At 38.1% G+C, this 14,443-nt stretch overlaps 1 protein-coding gene across 2 annotated transcripts in view; it reads right to left on the bottom strand.

Moving 5' to 3' along the window:
- Positions 1-56: 56 nt before the first annotated feature.
- THEMIS (thymocyte selection associated) overlaps positions 57-14,443 on the bottom strand; it is a 77,109-nt gene continuing 62,722 nt past the window's right edge. The window contains exons 5-7 of one of the 2 annotated variants that reach the window (XM_065679112.1): positions 13,417-13,570; positions 6,047-6,203; positions 57-1,663 (exon numbers count right to left, since the gene is read on the bottom strand). In XM_065679112.1, coding sequence (XP_065535184.1) covers positions 1,654-1,663; positions 6,047-6,203; positions 13,417-13,570 — 321 coding nt within the window. In that variant the 3' untranslated portion in view covers positions 57-1,653. Of the gene's footprint in view, positions 1,664-6,042; positions 6,204-13,416; positions 13,571-14,443 lie in introns of those variants that run through there. The other variant, XM_065679113.1, reaches the window with a different exon arrangement.

Genomic DNA, 14,443 nt, shown 5'->3' with positions numbered 1-14,443 from the left:
CAGTAAAATACACAACAAATTTGTTTTATTCAAATAGCAGACTGCATTTGCTGGCTTAACAAACAGGGCTGTTTTCAGCTGCCATAAAGAGAAATACAGATTTTAGTAAAAAAAGCTTAAAATGCATTTCAAATAACCACAAGTGATGTATCATCTACAAGTTTTGTACACACCTGCAAGCCTCCATATTAACTACTGATATGCAAAACACTGTATGCTACATATGCATGGAATCAAAGCACTCCGTGTGGTATTTATAATACTTAAATTGTAACTGATTTTAATGAGGATGAACATTTATCTTGAATAAATTAATTTGAGACAATATTGAGAAATTCTAAATTAATTAGTGAAAATTATTCAGTAGAATTTTAATAGGCAAATCTGAAGATACTGTACTGTCTGCTTGAAAAGACTTTAAAGTATATTAAGGCATTTTTGTGAGCATATGCTTATTAACTCCTCAGTAGGACTAAAAATGTGGTGTGTCTAGGCTTTCTAAATACTTTCCCTTTCTCCAACCCTCTGTCTGGGACTTCTGGATATGCTACTCTGATCAAGCTGTTGTTGAGTCTGGAAACTTTTGGCACATCAACTGTGTATTTACACATCTGTTCTCAATAGCTTCCTCTGAGTCAAAGTATTGCCAGAGGGATATGTACTTGCCTAGATCTAACAATTCTAGAAACACAGCACTCACTATGCATGCATTGCCCAGATCTTGTTCTTATATGCTGCAAATGATGGGTATCAGACTGGCTCTGCCAGAATATGAGGCCTAAGTCCTGTGCCACCCAAAGATGTTAAGCACATTCTACCTGTACAGCTTGTGTGACTGCACATAGTGACCCTAGATAGGAATACAGCAGTTCTAATATTAGCACAAATACTACTCTTTCAGCTCCAGATTCTGTCCTTCCTTCCCAGCTGCATTTTCAGCAAATTGCTGAACATAACAGCAAAACAAACAGCTCTAGTGTGATTCTAGATAATTTAAGCTGTGCAAGGGCTTATGGAGGTGGCATTTGTAGGCCTTCTGAGTAACACTTCCCCCTGGTAGGAGTGGCATTGCTTTACAGAGTGAATTAGTTGTTGAGTAACAGTACTACCTGTGAAATAAAGCATTGCTCATTATCTGAAAGAGTGGCAGAATTCATCTGTTTCCAATTCTGAGCCTTAAACTGAAACATATGAGACTTGCCAAAGAAATAGACATTCACCTTAGACAACCTTCATTCCCCTTTCTACTGTTCCCTTCTATAAAAAAAAAAGGAAACAAGCAAGCAGCTTTCAGTAAGGGATGTTCATTTTGCATATGCCCTGCAGTGGTTCAGAAAATCCACTGGAATTTGAGGTACAATAAGAATGAAAGATTGGACTTGGCATCATTATCTGAATTCATGAATAAGTATGTACAGAGGAACTTTGTCCCTTCAAAAGGTGAGACATTATCTGGTTTGACTTCTTATTTAGGACAAGTAAGCAGTTTAGTTTCTCAGGAGAATATTATAGTTAAATTACAGCCTCGTATGCTCTTCATGAGACAAGAAGGACACTGTCATGAGCAGCTTTTTCTTACAGTTGAGGTCGATCTTAATGTGTGAAGGACACAGCTTCCTATTTGTTTCCAGATTATTTCAGAATTATTTTACTTCAGACGTCTCTGAAAACAAACAAAACAAAGTGACAGGGTGAAACAGGACATCTTTACATTTCAATTTAAAAGTTACACAGAGAATGCAGGTGAACGAGCTCTTGAGTCAACTGGCAGCTAGTTAGGGCTTGTCTGTGCTCTAAAAAGGTTTGTCAGTACAGTTACAGCAAAAATAAAGCTGATGTATGACTTCATCACAGCTATGCCAGCAACTTTGTCTAAGTGTGTGAAACCAGTGTGCAACCAGTAAATTTCTCTTTCACTAGTATAGCTTATGCAGTTTAGGGAAATATTTGACCTATACAGGGTGAAAGAGCTCATTCAGTCAGTGCAAGCTGTGACTCCAGCAAAATGCTTTTGTGGTGTTTCTCCAGTGTCACTATGCCCATGATGTCTGTGTGGTATTGATGGTCTGGCAGACGGGAGAAGAAATAGCCCCCTCTTGGAAGGAGGCTTCCAATGGGTGTGCCTTGGGGCTGGGATAAGGGATGCAGGCCTGGAGGGAACTTAATTAATAACTTAATTAATATTTAATGGCAATATGCTAGTGTGCTGAGACTTCACCAGTGGGCTCTGTTCCCAGCTCTGCCACATTACAAAAATGCATGTTTTAACCTGACGTCTAGGGGAGTGGCAAGACCTGGGCATCTAGAAGGAACATCTAGATAATTATGGTAACCTGGTAGTCTTCCCTGCCCTTAGGGTCTCTGAACCTATAACTGCTTTGAGACAGGCTGCTTGAAGTCCTGCCTACGTCAAAGCTAAGAATCAAATTGCAGCTCCCAGAGTAGCACACTATTTATTTGCTCCCTTTTGGCTCCTCCTTCCCTCTGTAATCACCATTGATTGCACTCTGGGAAAAAAGGTTCAGTTTTCACTGTGTAAAGTGCAGACACCAAGCAGTAGAAAAATTACCTAACAATGAAAATTAGCAAAGTAGGTGATGCTCCAAATCTGCATTGAAAACTACTTAAGAGGAGGGGGACTTTCAAAAGTGCTGAGAACGTACAACTCCGGTCTTGGATTTGAGTTTCTCGCTCCAGTATCTTCAAGGCTACAAAGTCTGCTCAGCCCTTCAGTCAGAGACAAGCAGAGCTACGAAAGAAACAGCCTGCTTAAAGGGTCAGTGGCATGAAAGCTCCAGAGAAACGTCTTGGAAAAACAGTACAAAAGGACTAATGAAGATGAGGTGGTCTTAGAAAGGTTGGTTTTCATTTGTTATCAAAGCTCTCTCTAGCTTTCAGTTCTGCAGGAACCTACATCTAACACAACCAAGATTAAAATAAAAATAAAATGGTCGTACCTCAATCTGTTTCATGCAATTACTTAAAAAAAAATGGTATACATTGAAAATAGAGAAAACTGCTTTGTCCAAAAAAAAAAAACAGCTCAGATATTGAGCTCATGACAAGAGGAAACACAGCTGCAATGTTTTTTCATTCCCTTCTGCATCTCTCTTCCTTTTCTACTTTTTCTTTTTTTGCTCCTCTTTAATAAACCACTCAGGCTTAGTAAGGTGAGACTGTTCCTTTTCCAGGATTTGTGTGAAGTTCAAGTCCAGAAAGCAATGCCCTGAAACAGCCTAACTCCAGTACTCATTTTCAGCTTTCCAGGGGGCTGGACCATGCTGTTTCTGCCTTTTTCATCCATGAGGTTACAAGGAGCTATGAGCTCTGGAGACAGAAGCTGCCTTCTCCAGTTTTGCTGTTGCTTTTTGTTGCCGTTGCTTCTGCTGCATGTCTCCATCTCAATTTTTGTTTGTAGGGACATGTGCTGAGACATTATAGCAGCACCAGAGGTATTCCAGTTCATTTCAACGAACCTTCTCCCTCCCATTTTTCTCACACCCAAGAAAAAACACTGCTGATATCTTTAATGCTTTCTAAAAGACTGAAAAACTGAGGGCATTCCTCATTAGAAAAAATAAAATCCCCCCTCCTCAACAACTCTTGGAGATAAAAGGAAATAAACTTCAGTTGTTATAAAGAAAGCCACACCATTTAAATGCTTTCAGACAGTGGGGTTTTTTTCTTACTTTCTCTTGAATCTTTAATGAAAGGCTAAAATATGTTAATGGTGGTTGTTGCTATAGCAAGCTCAGGCATCTGTAGTGAAGTCCCTGGTTTAATTGCTTGCTGTTCTGCAGTGGTGAGGTCATGTTAACATCACTGACCCTTGGGTACATTTATTCTATCCAAATTAACATAGCAATGACCTGAGGCAATCTCTGTTCTTTCTCCCTACTGCTTAGGATGAGGACTAGCCATTACTAGTTTCATCCTGGCCTGCTCTGGTGCTGATCGTGGAAAGATTTTTTTGGGGCACTGGTGAAACACTACAAATAATACTGATTTTCTCGAAGTACACCTGACTGTTGAATTTTACTGTATTTCATTAAAACTATCTTTTCCCCTAATGACTCTATTTAAAAGTAACTTGGATCAACAGTTTTAATTTTTATAGATCATACTGATAATTAAAAGTGGATATTCATAAATAGCATAGATGTCTGGAGGAAGGGAGGGACCATGGGTGGGAAATGGTTTACTGGTGAATTCTTGAGGTATAACTAACATGATCAGATGTTGGGCATTTAGCACAGGTGCAAGACCCAACATATTTTTGTTCATTGTTTGCCTGTAAGTAAGCCTAAAAGAGCTAATTTGGTTATTTTTTAATAGTCCCTTTAGCCAGCTGTGGAGCATCCATGCTCAAAACCTGATTTTTAAAGTTCATCAATCATTTTGCCTGGCTAGATAATTTATAGGGGGTTTGTCCACATTAAAGGTTAATTTCATCTGCTCACATGAAATACATATTTTTACAAAATGCTCACAAGTGCAAGTGTAGTAGCTTGATAGAAACTTAAAGTGCTAGATAAAAGCCATAATGGAGGATTTCTGATGGTCAGGGGGAGATTAGCAGGCTAGAGGAGCTATGTGCTCCTTGGCTAGCTAATGATTTCAGAGGGTGGATACTTCTGTCATGCACCAAGGGTGATAATTTATGGGACTGCTTCACAATCCAAACCAGATAGTGATCACCCTCAAGGCAGCAAAGGTCCTTTCTTTCATATTTTGATAGAGGCCTTAAAGAAGACAACTAATATAGTGAAACCTTGCCTCTATTGATAGGAAGTTTAAAGGGCAGGTGGATAAAAACTTAAAGGAGCTGATGCCACAACAGTAAGTAGTATAATTAGATGATGATCCCTTAGGCTGGCATAGCTTTTTGAAACTGTGCTTTTCCCTGAATGCCTATAGACAAAAGGACTATTTTAATCAAAAAAGGGTTTCATTCTCTCTTTCTTGACTTCTTTACTCAATAAAGCAAGTCACCATCACAGTGACATGTGGACTGAGAAAGCAACGCACTATGTGAAATGCATTGCTTTGTTTCATTTTTCATTCTTTCCTGTAAGTTGGAGTTTCTGTGGCTGTGAGTAGGGGAAGAGATGGCCACACAGATATCACACACTACTCCGGATGTAATGTTTCTGAGTGGTTTGAGCATTTCAGAAAAAAATAACAGCTTGTTTCAGATTCAGTACATTACTTACAGAATAGAAACATTGCATGCCATTTTAAAATAAATACAAGGTACATTTTGAAATAAACCACCACTTTATAATAAAGCAATTTTTAAAATCTCTGAAACACGACATTAAGTTTTGCTGGGTTTTCAGCAATTCAGCCAGATCAAGTGAAGTTCATAGAAGGTCCAGCTATAAGTGAAAAGAGGTGGGACTACACAGTTTCACTCAAATCTCAGAAAAAAGTCTAATTTATGTTTAGCTGGAAATGATGCCTGGATCTTTTTAGAAGCAAAGACCCTGTTCACTGGCACTTTAATTCTCTGCAGACTGCCAGAGCAGAACCTCGAGGCTCTAGTGAAAACACAGATAAATCCTGAAAGCTTTTTAAGAGAAACCCTTAGTCATGCACAATAAGGCATCCACTTCTCAAAAGAGGGAAAGGATTGCATTTATAGTATTATAATTTGTTACAGCAAACTGGCACAAACCAGAAAAATTACACAGGCTTTTAGATATAAAGCCTTTCTCTGGGTTTGTGCGTGTTTTTGTAAGGACTACTTTTTGTCTAATTAAGTTTTTGTCCCTATCTACAAACCTGATCTTGCCTGGTCACCTCTATCACCAGAACGATGGTAGGTACTGATTTGAGAAAGGTGACACAGCTAAAAGTGACAGGGGGTCACAGGCAGCAGCTTAGAGTTGCCCTTTCTGCATTATTTACAGGATATTCAGGGTAATAGTGTCAGCTCCCAGGGGAAAGCCTCCCTTGCTTTGCGGAGTCAAGGTTAGTGGCCATCCTGACAAATCATTCTGCCCACACTTGTTTGCATCCACAAGCGATCACAGGTCACACTCACCTTCTTCCTTCAGAGACTGCATGCTTATTTCTAATAGTGGAGTCTTGAAATACTTTACGTATGTGTTCAATTATGTTTTCATCAACATAGTTGTAGCTGTGCTCTTCCTCCTCATCCTCTTCTGCCTCACAATTGCCAAGTGCCTGATTTGTTAGACCTGAACAATTAGCAAAAAACAACTGTAAGGAAATGGAAGACTCTGCCCTTGCCCTATAAAAAATGTACAATTCATGCAGACAACCACAAAAGCAAAAGGCAAAGAAAGCAATGTTCTCCTCACTTCTCTTCATATCTTAACAGACTTACCTAAGTTCCTGAAGAATACCTGGCAGATCAAGAATGAAACCTACTTGAGCATTTTATGAGAGAGTCTTAGCTGAAGAATTCCTGGTTTAGTTTTTGCACAATACTTGTACCTCAGTGTCTGTAGACAAACTGGATAATCTGTTGCCTACTCTCCACTAGCTGCGCACAAGTAACTATAAGGTTTATTAAAATGGTTAAAAAGTGTGATCACTGACGGTGCAAAAGCAGGCAGATAAAATTGTCTGACTGTATCAAGAGAAAAGCAGTCCACTTGCAGCATGTACCATCCCTATTGCAGATTTGCTTTCCTGCAGTCATGTTTCGTTACCTGAAGAGATGAGCCTCTGCGGCTAGGAAACTGTTGTGTGACTTTGGGATTTCCTAGAACAAACCTCCCATTTTTTCTTAATCTGAAGGTGATATAAGAGATACAGGCCTGAAAGTGGCTTGAGGTTAAAACTAAAAGTTCTGAAGCATATTTATTTACATCCACCTAGACTAACCTCAGGCAATACTGAGGACAAACCCTCCCAAAAGCAGTTGAATTTTCCCACAAGGGCAGAGACCCTCACAGGAGTCCACGCTGCAGCTCTAGCACTGGGTTGAGTTCTGCACTGATTCTTGGCAGAGACAGCATAGCATTACAGCTCATACTGGTGAGGTATAGGTTGCTGCCAAAAGGTCCCAGAGTCTTCTTCTCTGCCTGGGTGATCCTACTGCTTCTCTGAGGCTAGAGGCAGCTCCAAGAAAAGCATGAGACCACTGGTCACATGGAGCAGGACATCACAAGTATTGGCCAGTGAATGCCCCACATTTCGCCTCCAGACCCGCCTGTTATGGTGGGGAAGAACCAGGTAGCAGTAGGACAGAAATTCCCATACCAGGAGCAGCTCACCCTTGGGTTTTATCAGGAGGCTTCACATTAGATGGAGCTGAGGGGATACTGTGTTTCTAAAGCAAAAGGTTTCACCTGAAATGGCAAAACAGTGTGAAAGCCTTTGGTAAAGCTGTTCCTGGTTGTTTAATTTGCTACAACATGCACATATGCACAGGGCCTCACAGCCTATCTGACCTAACAGCAAGGCTGTACTTGTCAAACAGGTCCTTCTTTATGGGACTAAGCTTCTCAAACAAGAATCCTCCCAAGCTTACTCTTACGACCACTGTGTGCCCCTTCATCAAGAAAATAGCTGCATATACTCTCAGTGGTGTCCAACTCCTACTTGTGCTCCTCCTGAGACTCTCCAAAGCTGAGGTGTCTCCCCTTGAAAAACTGTGTAGGAACCATTTCTTTCTGAAGTTATGATCCTTTCCTTTATAGATTTTTTTTTAAGTCCAGAAATAACCCTTAAGTTAATCAAGCAGCTGACTAGCCACACCAGCACAGAGTTTCTCATAGTCTAATTTACCTACAAGTACCCCTGCTACATTTTAGGAATGAGTAACTTAGAAAAGTATTTACAGATCTAGGCATCAAAAGAAAAAAAACAAACAAAACCAAACCCAAACAACAATGACAAAACCCCCAACCAAAACCCCAAACATATAATGAGAAATTTAATTAAGATCTCATTCACACATGTGGCCACTATCTTGTTAATAAACATTTTCAGGTTTGTAGTTCATTTGCAAGTTGGCTGTGTTTCATATAAGTAAACTAATGAATAAAACAGGCACTGAAAGAATAAACTAACCCCTTTGATTCAGCAAGTGAAATACTTTTTCTGTGCTTAGACTTGCTGATACAAAGCACAGACTGCTCACGGATGGCATAGCCAGACTCTGTTCTTTTCCAAACACATGGAAACAAAATGATATGGTTCTAAGCAAGATAGCTCAAGAAGAAGGGAAATTAATGTCATCAGGCCATACTAAATCAAAGCTGTCCTTAGTCCCAAACCTGTGTAGGATGCCTTCTGAAACATATATATTTACACTTCAGTAAAGCATTAAGCAATGAATAGGACAAGCTGAACGATCCCAAGAGGATTCTGAACAGTGAAATCAATGCAATTTCCTCCCCTGATTGAAAAAAACCCTATTACTCTCAACACTGAATTACTGAATCAGATATGCCATCTCAGCCTGCTAAGAAAACAAGTCTTATGTCATTGTACTGTCAATCTCTTCAGTACTTTTAAAAGGTTTTTTTGCCAATTTCAGTCAGATTTGAAAAAGGGGCAGAAGTCTCAATGTGATTACAAAAGCAAGAGTTGAATTAGTTCCTCTATTGAAAGAAAAGCATGCAGAACACAGCTGTTATACACTCCATTTGGCAGCAACCAGCAGGATAAATCAGTATGTGCATATTTGTTGGCCACTCAACACACACATAGCTCCAGACCTGCTCTTTTTCATTTGATAGGAGTGCCATAAGGAGAGTTTTGGTTATTATCAGGAGAAGAGCAATAGGGGACAACAGACCTGAATACTTATTAAACCAAATTTCATTAATCCTGCTCTTCCTGGAACAATTTGTATAATTATGTTTGCCGCTGTAGTGGAAGGGTAGTGCTCTGCAGACTAAACATTTCCATTTATCTCACTCGTATCCTTGAATGTTCCCCCCCCGCCTCAGAATATACTTGCTGTTTTTTCACAAAATTCAAGGTCACAACTGTCATAATTCTCAATTCTGCCCTCCTTCAAAATGTAGGCAACAGAAGTAACTCAACCCATCAGGACTCTTGCTTGAATGAAATCAGTGCTAGAAACCCCAACTCATGTACATACAAGGCCGTATACCTAAACAACTCTGACCGTGACCATAACACACTTTTATAGCTGTGGCAAATATCTCAGTTCAGGTTTTATGCCGCATGAACTAACATTCAACCACATAATAACATTCAGTGTTTATTTATGCCTAATTTGAAAACAATAGTTGTGAATTATTATGTGCAACAGCAATGTGAATCAAACTTGGCAGAACCACATCCTCATTTCTGCACATTACTGAAGTGAAAATGTACAGAACTAAAGGCATACACAGAAGCCAAAGTGTTTTTATGAACAATAGCATTTTATTTGCTGTGGGTCTGGTTCTAATGCTCCTCAGTACTAATGAGAGCTAATTCCTTATGGATTGCTACTGAAAACTATTCAGTGACAGCAGAATCAGTCTCTATAAAACTAACTGACTGTTCCTTCGGCTGGCATTCATCAACTATTGCTTCAAGTGATGATGTAACATACCTTTAAAAACTGCAAAGTGCTACAATCAAAGTATTTCATATGCACTGTTGGGTTACAATTCATGTGTGGGTAATATTTATCTCTTACTTGAATCTACCAACCCATTGTTTGGAAAAGTTTAATCTTAAACTTGATTTCTTAAAAAATCTTAAATGTCCTGGGAGAGACATCTGTTGGTTGCTTTCACTGTCCTTTTATATTTTAATTTTCTTCTTTGTCACTTTTCACCTTGCTGGTTTTATTGAATCTTTAGAGACAGTAATTTCCACTGTTGCACTACTGCCTCTTTTTGTAAAACAAATCCTCAGTGTATCAACAGCTCTTGCAGATGAGAAACAGCTCCCACAAGTTTTAAACAATTGCATATTTCAAGCTCAACAATACCTTCCTGCAAGAAGGTATGAGAAGGGCTGAGGGCACTGTCATGCACCCCTTTAGATCCCAGGTGCTGCTCTGCACAGAGCTCATGGAACAGAGACAGGCAGCATTGCTGGGCACTGGGCAAGATGGCTCACGTGAAGGCGTTTTCAGTTATCCTACAGGTAACACTGCTTTACCTTTTCCTTTGCAACCACTTCTCCAAGCTTTTGCCTGGAGCCTCTGCCTATTACTGCAATTACAATCAGTCATATCTAAGAAATTAATGAAATATGTAAAGATTCAGACTCTATGCTTTCTTTGCCCTGCTGTAGAATAAGTTACAGTTTGGTTCAGAGCAAAGCTGATTGAAAATGTTTAAATACAATTTAGGAACGTGTACTCTTTGTCCTATGAAATTATGTGATCTCTGTCACATCATTTTCTCCCTTTTCTAAACTTATCTCAGAATATGCATCAGCCAAGAGTAAGTTTTGTGTTCACAGCCCCAAAAAACAGAAAAAGAGTCCAATTGCATTTTTTAAAGATAGTTACAGGACCATAGAAGCAAAAGTATCTGATAACAGTTTTGCCCTAACTAAAGACTGAGCTGCAGCATGGAAGCTGGACAGAGTTGTCATACATGCATACAGTAAAGGAGTCCTAATTCATATTTCTTATCACTATGTGCCTGCTTCCTAATTCTGAATGTTAATAAGAAATCCCTGTGATGTCATAAAAGAGCAGCTTCCCCCCCCCCCCCCCCCTTATTTTTTTAATAATTCCTAATTCTATGGTTTTGGGGATATTTTGTTTAACTCATTTTAATGTTTATTTTAGACCACAGATCTGTAACCAAATGTGTGGCCCTAACTGATGGGACAGCAAGCTACAGCCCAGGGGCAGAAATTTCTTAAACCATCTTCATTGTCAAATTAGTAGACATTATATGTGTATCCTAAATGGCAATCAGAAGACCCATTCTTTTTTCATTTTCTCCAATCCACTGGCCTCCTAAATCAAGTGCTTAAAGTCAGAATGTATATATTCCCCAAAATGTCCTGACATCAATAAACAAAGTCAACATAAACACATTTTTATTGCATACTGTAATGATTCCAGAAAACTAAACCACAAGCAAGAAGATTAGGTAAGATTAGCTTTAGAAACTCCACTTAGAAAAAATTTCAAGGTCACAGAAAAACTGATAGAGAGAGTTATTATCCTGCAGATATTGCTATTATTTCTAACGAATTCAAACTCAGTCAAATATAATAAGATAATGCCTTTAGTGGTCAATTCAGGTTTAATTGCAACAGAAGAAAAAGGTTCAATTTCTTAGCAACAAAGATAATAAATCCTATATTTTTTAACATGAACTCTGTAAGGAAAGACAATAGAGGCATTAAAGCTGAAAGAAAAACACGTTGCTTTGCTTTTTGGAACCGTGTGGCCTTTGATAAGAAATAGAAATTGCCTCTGGTTATTGGGGGGTTTTCTTGAGAGCACAGATTCAACATCCTTATTAGGAATCTGAAACAGGTAGGTGATTTGAAGTGTGGCTTAACATTCATCAGTAGAAGTTTAAAGATTAGTCAGTGAATGGTGTATTTCCTCCTACTCAAAACCCACAGGAGTGTGTCTGTGTTATTAGTCTTGACATACTTTCTAATCCATTATCTTGTGAATTAGCAGAGCAGAGTATACTCTTTGGAACAGGCAAGCTTGTTGCACGCAACAGTGGACTCATGGGAATCCTTTGGCTGGCCTGGAAGAACTGCTATGTCATCTAATCCAATCTCCTGCATAATTCTGCAGTTATCTTTGAATTAAGTCAAATAATTTTGGGCTATACTAACACACATCTCACAGAAAAAGATTTCATTTTGTCAGCGTACAATCCATCACTGTTCTTTCATCTAGGTTAAATCTGCCTAGCTCAAACTCACACTACACTCAAATTTAAGACAAAGTTTGTACAGGGATATACTCCAAGGCAGTTTAACAAGAAGCAATTTCCTAGCCTTGCAAAAGAAGAAACACTATGATGTGCTGCTTCTTGATTTTGTATGTATGTACTAAACAAAGGAACTGAGTGTTTGTTTGAAACCCTCAGTAACAAAGGCTATTTTTTATCTGTGAATAAGCCAGTCCTCAGCATAAACGTTAAGCCTGGCCTACTTCAGTAAGGATGCTTTGGTCATGTTTTTTCCTGGTGCACCCCACCCGCTGCTTCCCTCACCCTGCAGAGATTAATCCATGCAAGTGATCCAACTGATCCCTGTAGCACGGACAGTGTTTTTCAGAGCCAAGTCCCAGTGATTTGCAGGTGGTTCCTTTGACACAGAAAAGTACAACATTAACCCATCTTGGTATTCATCTTTTTTCCTGGAGTTTAAAGAGAGGATAATGTCTTCTGTAGCTGCCAGTATGGAAGCTACCCTTTACCCCTACAAATCTAATCAAATCATTAAGCAGTGACAAAACGGAGCCTGCAGGTACATTTTTCAAATCCACTAAATATTGAATTTGGGATTATCTTTCAAAGCAGCCAGATACCAAAATACCTTTCAAAAACCAGCCCACAACCAATCAACTTCTACAGCAGTAAGGATGAGTGAATATTCAATATGCTAAACTAATTAATAATAAAAGCTGTTTATGTCGCATTTGGCATTATCAATATGAGTAGTTTCAAATAGACAGTCCTTTTTAAGAGTCTTACATGCTAAATGACAAGACAATAAAGGGAAACTTTATGGGAAATTCAGTTATGACATCAGTTATCAGTTAACAAGCGCTGTGAGAATGAGCATTTGTGCTTTACTCTTCCAAATATTTCAGTGTTGTAATTAATGTGATGTGTTCATATTTCAGATTTAACCTGTGAGTGACAGATTAATTAAATCAAATTCATTTTCTATATGTACTGCAAAGTGTTTTGAATTTGCCCTCTTATTCAGTTTCTCAACTTTACCACATTTCCTTCTGAATAACTTGAAAGATAACTAGGGAAACTAACTGTCTATCAAAAATGCTTGGGAAATTCAAGCAAACAGTGACTTTAAAACCAATTATCAGTCAAGTAATTTGCTTTTTTTTTTTTTCCTTCAAAATACAAAAATGTGAAGACATCTTGATATCTTTAATGTAAATTGTTTGCTTGTCTTTAAAACCTGTTGGAACAAGAGTTTTAATAACAGATTACGTGTAAGCATCATCCTAAAGCAAAAAGCAAGTGCATCTTTTCCACATGTCTGTTCCTAAAAAATACTGAATATTCACGCTGCAGAGTCAAACAGAGTTTAATACCATGCTGCTGTTGAGAGTTTGGATGAATTTGCCTTATGGCATTTATGGAGGAAGAACAAAAATGTTCACTTTTCATCTCTTTTGAATAAGGCATATACTCCAAGTGAAATCACACAAGATAATTCTGTATGTAAATTACTTTTCAGGGCTGGATATAAGCTTTGTTATATTAATAACTCAAATAATTAAGCTTAACTGACCTTTAATCACACTGGTGTCCACTGATGTAGCATTTCCAGTCATGTCCTTCTTACTGTCATGATGCACCAAATCATTTTGACAACTAACTTGCAATTCCAAAACATCAGCAGCTTGATTCGAGCACAATTTCTTGGTGGTGTCTACACAGAAATTCTGAAATTACATAGAAGAGCATATTGACTTTACATATAAATTGTTACTCCAAACTGAATGTTTTCAGAGATGTGACACACAAAAGGAACATTCTTTGGGTTACTTCTATGAATTTTAACCACATATCTTCTGTTTGTCAAAGTAATCTATCACATTTAACATAATGCTTGTCTTTGAGGCATGTATATCACAAAACAACATGACCAGAAGGCCGGCATCCTCAGTGAAGGAATTACCTTTAAAACTTATCTCTAGTATTTCTTTTCTTTTTTTGGGGGTATATGGAGCTATGCAAACACAAGGAGGGAGATTTATGCATCCCTTTTGGTTGATGCAGATTTCTTTCTGATTAACTATTTTTACTGTATCAATTATTCATTTAATGAGTTCTGTTACACATTACATCACAAATTCATATAAAGCCTGGCATTTCAATTACATTTATCCAGTAGCATTTATAGTATAGCAAGTATAGTTATATGATAGGAACAGACAATTATGATGTGATTAATTGTAATGTTAATACATTGCAGGAAGTGAGCTACATGGCTGTAATATTTACACCTCTTGAAATTCAGGCTTGATACATACATTTCCATAATTCTGTGTTTGGCTTGTTGGTTGCTGGATTGGGTTTTTTAATTCTGAAGTATTTATGTCATAAATACTTTCAATCAAATACATATTTTTAATTTGTGTAAATAAGGGTCAATTAAAAGTGTCAAAAATATATCTGTAGAGAAGCTGTACAGTAGCCAGAATGTAGGTACAGTCCAATTGTAATTGTTATATCAGAGAGTATGCATTTTAAAAAATATTCAGGATAGATTTTCCATGCAAAATAAAATGCGTATTTTCCTCAGCAATGACAAA

This window comes from Lathamus discolor, chromosome 5, assembly GCF_037157495.1.
Source record: "Lathamus discolor isolate bLatDis1 chromosome 5, bLatDis1.hap1, whole genome shotgun sequence".
In the NCBI taxonomy this organism is placed as follows: domain Eukaryota; kingdom Metazoa; phylum Chordata; class Aves; order Psittaciformes; family Psittacidae; genus Lathamus; species Lathamus discolor.
Note: the sequence above shows the minus strand (reverse complement) of the source record. Positions and strands in the feature narration are given on the sequence as shown.